Source organism: Olea europaea, unplaced genomic scaffold, assembly GCF_002742605.1.
Source record: "Olea europaea var. sylvestris unplaced genomic scaffold, O_europaea_v1 scaffold6, whole genome shotgun sequence".
Classification (NCBI taxonomy): Eukaryota; Viridiplantae; Streptophyta; class Magnoliopsida; order Lamiales; family Oleaceae; genus Olea; species Olea europaea.
The window spans coordinates 2,591,894-2,598,339 of NW_019264345.1; the positions used below are offsets into that span (position 1 = coordinate 2,591,894).

The window sequence follows — 6,446 nt, forward strand, 5'->3', positions numbered from 1 at the left end:
GGTGATAAATTCAGTCAGAATTAGTGTGCACTAAATGAATTGGAAAGAGAGCATATGGCTTCTGTACCCTATGCTTTCGCTGTCGTCAGTTTGATGTAAGTCTGTACTAGACCCAACATTACATTTGCAGTTGGTATACTAGGCATATATCAAAGTAATCCGGGAATCGAACATTAGAAAGCTGCCAAGAAAGTGATGAGGTATCTACAAGGAACCAAAGACTACTGACACACATACTAACATTCTGACAATCTTGAAGTTTTTGGATATACGGATTCAGATTTTGCTGGATGTGTAGACACAAGAAAGTCTACTTCAGGATACATCTTTCTTCTAGCTGGAAGAGCTGTATCTTGGAGAAGCAGCAAGCAGACTATAATTGCATCGTCTACCATGGAAGCAGAATTCATTGGTTGCTACAAAGCTAGACACAGGCATTATGGTTGAGAAATTTTGTCAAAGGCTTAAGAGTTGTCAATAATATAGAGAAGTCTTTAAAGATTTATTACGATAATTCGGCTGCAATTTTCTTTTCAAGAAATAACAAAAGTGGAAGTCGAAGCAAACATACCGACATAAAGTATCTGGTTGTCAGAGATCATATAAAGAAAAATGAAGTGGCCATTGAGCACATCAAGACAAATCTCATGATTTCAGATCCCATGACTAAGGGCTTGACGGCTAAAGTTTATAAAGCTCATGTTGAGAATATGAGACTTACATGCTCAGTTGAACTTTGATGATCGATTTTTAAGATTGTTGTTTTGTATTTGAAATAATGTTATTAGTGTACTTAAAGTTTGTAATTTGGATATCCATTGTGGTTATTAAAGTTTGGACCCCGAATGACTTATAAGAAGCTCATTTATAAAGAAAAGTAATCTCTAGAAGTGATAATACTTGTAATACATGGAAGGAAATGTTCGATTATTAAAACAAGACCGCCATGATTCAAGTATTGTGAATTTCTACTTGAGTAGGTTATTGGCAGTTTTAGTATATGGCCATATTAAGTACCCACTTTGAACATGTGGAACAATTGGGAGAATGTAAGCCGTTTGTGGCCCACATGGTCAATGTAAAATTAAATACGTTTTAAGTTTAAATTGTGGGTTAATTAACTGTCAAGATAACTTTCCATTTGGTTAAAGAAGGGAAGTTATTGCAGGAGAAAACTATCCACTTCCATGAGGGATGGAAGTTGTTTGGTGGTTGCCTATATATGCCAAAGGGTCCTTAGCCAAACTTGTACAAAATCTCTGCAGAATTTTAAGCTCTGCTCTAGCCCTAAAAAAAATCTCCGTGACAAGGGGACAATAGCAGTCCGTAGGGCGCGTTGAACAGGTCGTTTAAGGAAGGGGGTTATACAAGAATTATCGGCACCTTGAACTGTACTATCGGAACTGTGCTCTGAAGATTGATTTAAGACGCCCTCACTTCGAGGAAGGAATAAAACAATTCCCAATAAGGATATCCCCATAGCCAATCTATTAACTATGAAAGGTACCCCGCAGGAACATCCACAATAGATCCAGTGCGCTTGACTTCGTCGGTATGACCACTGGACTTGCCCGGCTATCCTCGCTTTCTTGTGAAAGCTAACGCCCTTAATGCTAGGTTTTGAAAAAGACTTTTCATGTCATTCCCATTTAGGTCCGATTCGGATCCCTCTGTTGTTTCCTTTTCCTTCCGCACCTTTTCCTCGAAATGAGAAAGAAGATGGTACACTTGAATTGTATTATTTAAGTGCTTATTGCTTGCCAAAAATCCTACTTCTACAATTGGTAGGTCACCGGATTATTCAAATAAGTCGTGTTTTCCGTGGTTTTCCCATGTTACAACTTCCGTACCAATTCGGTCGATCCGGAATGGATCGGTTAAACATTCCATTAGGGAGCCTGGTCTTGACTCTTCTGTGTGGTATTCATTCTCGTTCGGCTCTTGGAATCACATCCAGCAGTGGTTGGAACAGCTCGCAAAATCCAACCACTTCACCTACTTCATTGCCCCCAACCCTTTCTCGTACCTCTATTGAAACAGAATGGTTTCATGTTCTTTCATCGATTGGTTATTCCTCTCCGTTCGTATCTCTTTTTCCAATTTCGGTCTCGATTAGTTCACAAGATTGAATGGCCAATTCTCCTCCGGACCCTCGATTCGATTGTTTTCCAAGAATGTTGAGCCGGGTATGTAAGCCATGTATCTGGGAGGAACTTAAATAAAAAAAAGAATTCCTCTATTTGATGTCGATTCATCCACACTTCCATTCCTTGTAGAGGAAGGCTAACTGCTTGCTGGCTGGGAGCTGTATGAGCGGTAACGTCCACGTACGGCTCCGTGAGAAGGGCGGTGGACAGAAATGGCCTTGTTGTACCTCACTCTCGTCTTCAATGGGGTCTGCTCTTTTTTTTTTGGGAGAGTATGCCAATATGATCTTAATGAGGTGCGGGGCTTTGCATCTGACATTCGTTGGGCTTCCCTTTTCGGGAGCCTGCGTCCCGGCGTTTTTGTGCAATAAACCCCTCCGGCCGAAGACTAGTGGTAGGTGGTCCCGCGGAGCTTTCGGAAAAGGGTAGCCTAGTGTGTAAGCACAGCAATGAACCGCGGCGAACCCTCAGACGACCTATCTAAGATTAGGGGGGAGATCCTCAGTAGTGGTGACCCTTTCACTCTTCCACGGACTGATACATGTACCGAATGCTCATACGGGAAAGTTGACTCCTGGGTCTGGTTGCTCCGAGAAATCCTTTCTTTCTCGTCCACTCAGGGGGGTGCGGACACACCTGCGCGGATTACAGGTGACAGTTACAAGAATGGCGGGGAAGTTAACAGTACCCGACGACATTCAGGGATGGATGTAGACCCATCGGGCAGGGATAATCATTCCGGTCCTGGGAGGTGGCGACCATTCTCAAGAACCAAAAAGAGGAAGCCCTATGAGTCACTGAAACGACGGCAGGAGGGCCCTTGATCTATCAATAGAGGGAGCAAAAAACGGGCTTTGCTCCCCTTTACAATATGAAGAAAGAAATAAGGATCGAAGTTTAGACCGCTCACAGTAGTTCTACCTATAGAAAGGATCATGAAAGAGGCGATCAGAATGGTACTCGAATCCATTTACGATCCCGAGTTTCCAGACACATCGCACTTCCGCTCGGGTCGAGGCTGCCACTCGGTCCTAAGACGGATCAAAGAAGAGTGGGGAACCTCTCGCTGGTTTTTGGAATTCGACATCAGGAAGTGTTTTCACACCATCGACCGACATCGACTCATCTCAATCTTTAAGGAAGAGATCGACGATCCCAAGTTCTTTTACTCCATTCAGAAAGTCTTTTCCGCCGGACGACTCGTAGGAGGTGAGAAGGGCCCTTACTCCGTCCCACACAGTGTATTACTATCGGCCCTACCAGGCAACATCTACCTACACAAGCTCGATCAGGAGATAGGGAGGATCCGACAGAAGTACGAAATTCCGATTGTTCAGAGAATTAGATCGGTTCTATTAAGGACAGGTCGTATTGATGACCAAGAAAACTCTGGAGAAGAAGCAAGCTTCAACGCTCCCCAAGACAACAGAGCCATCATTGTGGGGAGGGTAAAGAGCATCCAACGCAAAGCGGCCTTTCATTCCCTTGTTTCGTCGTGGCACACCCCCCCCACAAGCACCCCCCGGCTCAGGGGAAAGTTAACACTTAATTTTATTATGTTCTTTTTCATGTGTAAAAGTTTTCTACAAGTCATGTTTATAAATGAAGTTGGTGATGTTCATTATATTAAAGAAAAATTAAATCACTTTCGTATTTATGATTTTAAGAGAAAATGAAATAATAATACTTCCAAGTCTAAGTATTTAAATTTGGGAGTGTTACAGTTAATGACTACACTCTCATTTGCCACTATTTAATTAAAGTCACCAACAGTTAAATGATACCCATCTATGATAAATGTTTGCCCAACTAAATATTTGGAATTAATGGACAAGTCAGAAACTCAATTGGATAAGGGGGCTTGTTTGGCGTATTTTGCAAAGGTTTACTAGTAAGTATTGAAAGTTATAACCAAATGATGTTAACAAGCCTACACGTGTCAAGAGATACTCAAGTCATATTTTAACAAAACTTATCTATTCTATGACCAGGTTATTTGAGAATGAAGTTAATATAAATCAATAAGTAGTATAATAAACTTGATGAATAAAAGGCAGTGATTTTATTTTTATTATTATTTTATATAACTTATTTCATGTTGGACCTCATTGGACTTGGCCCATTTCTTTAACCCTCCAAGTCCGTCTCTATTTATTTCTCTATATATACGGGACTCATTTCATAATGAAGGTAAATTCTTTAACCTAAACTAAACCCACTCACCTGTTTCTTACAATCTTTATTTTCTTTTCGTCCGGTCATTGATTTGATCGTCGGAGTGCAAACGATCGTCGAATATTTTTCTCGACCAATGACCTTTACCTCCTAACAGGATGTTCCTTGTACATGTGTGGAGGGGATGAAATCAGGATTCTGCTGGCACAATTTTTGAGGTCAACAGATTGACAACATCTGTAAGACATGGTACTAATCATGTTATATCATGTACAAAAAGGCCACCAGAAAATTCCATTTTTTCTGTCAATTTCTTTACTGAAAAAGAGGCAAAGACAGCAATACAACAACCAGAGAAAAGAAGAAAAAAGGCAGTAACCGAAAAGAGTGACTTTTCTTAATATTTTCCTCCACCAAAAATTCAAGGAAATCAGCAACCAACAACGAAGAAAAAAGCTACTGGAATTGGAGTTTTCAAATACAGAATTTTTGAGGATTTTCTTTGGCTTCCATGTTGGAGAATTAGCCATCGAAATGATAAATCTTCTTGGATAGTTTGTAAACCGTTTGCGGCCTACATGGTTAATGTAAAATTAAATACATTTGAAGTTTAAATTGTGGGTTAATTAACTGCCAAGATAACTTCCCATTTGGTTAAAGAAGGGAAGTTATTGCAGGAGAAAACTACCCACTTCCATGATGGATCGAAGTTGTTTGGTGATTGTCTATATATGCCAAAGTGTCCCTAGCCAAATCTGTACAAAATCACTGCCGAATTTTCTATCTAAAAATTGAAAGTCTTGTATTTTATTTCCATCAAGTTGAAGGGTTATAAAGTGGGTATTGACTGGAAGACCTTTTGGCGCCTCAAGGACTCATTTCTATTGCAAATTATCAATTAAATCTTGAATAACATAGTTGGAGGTACACATTTTAATTTCTTACATGTGGTATCAGAGCCACCTTCATGCTTGGTTATTTAGATTTTTTATGAAATACAGATTGCATTACCAATGTTTATATGTCGTTCTTCAGTTTTCCTTTGGTTTTAATTGTGCGTGAAAATCACCTTTTTTTTTTTTTTTTGGAATTAATACGCATGACCATGTGCGCATGTATACATATTGTTTTAATTTGGTTTAATTGGCATTAATCCAAGTACTGCAGGAATACAAATAGTTTATGTAGGCAATTTTATATTTTAAAGCAGTATGAGTGTTTAACGAAATTATCTGAAAATACAAATGTCGTGTTGCCCCATTAAATGGTTAGTTTGCTAATGGGTTTGTGAAATTTAAATGAGACTGCTAGAATGACATTACGAATAAATGCTAAGATGTTGACGTGCATTGATGTTAAAAAGAATTTTGGCATGATTAAACATATTAACCAAAATTTTCCAGTTTACCATGGAAATTATTTGCAAAAGGTAATAAATGACTGACATTGATTCATGCACAACCTGTTCTTTATGTGTGATAAATCATTGGAATTGTTATGGCATATAATTGTTTAATGGAATCAAATTGTTCAAAGCAGTAAAGATGTCGGTGCCAAATTAATTAGTTAGAATTCACTAGCTATTATATTTTAGTTATATACTAATTGCAATAAATTTGAACACAAATTTTGATTACATTACAGTAGTTTATATTTCTAAGTTTAAATAGCAATCTGTTTATTGAAATATAACTAGTGTAGTTGCTAAACTTTATACACACATTTTTTTTTTTTAAATCTGAGAAATATGTTGAATATTTTGTGGGAGGATTTAGTAAATATTCATCAACCTCCTTAAGGATCTTTAGTCTAGAGATGTCATTTGAGTTTTCGACGTACTATTATAATTTAAGATTAGCAAAAGTGTCTTTAGTTATAATTTTATGTCATGAATATAAATCACATAAGGAATTATTTGGTGATATAATTGATATCCCATAAAGTGCAGTTAATTAATATGATGATTATTTGGCCCCACAGGAAAATAGTTGTCTTAAGGATTTAATTGAAATAAAGTAACTATTAAATATCAAAACAAGAAATTTCCTAGGCCCACAGGTGTGGAAATACTTGTATTTGATATTACTAAAGTCTTTGTAAACTCGATGTGTGATAACAACCTCT

The 6,446-nt window shown here is 38.1% G+C and overlaps 1 protein-coding gene across 1 annotated transcript; it reads left to right on the top strand.

Annotated features, from left to right (window-relative positions):
- Positions 1–2,390: 2,390 nt before the first annotated feature.
- LOC111389549 lies at positions 2,391–3,485 on the top strand. Its single transcript, XM_023014477.1, has one exon. The coding sequence runs from the start codon at positions 2,597–2,599 to the stop codon at positions 2,969–2,971; it is 375 nt and encodes a 124-aa protein (XP_022870245.1). The 5' UTR covers positions 2,391–2,596; the 3' UTR covers positions 2,972–3,485.
- Positions 3,486–6,446: the final 2,961 nt, after the last annotated feature.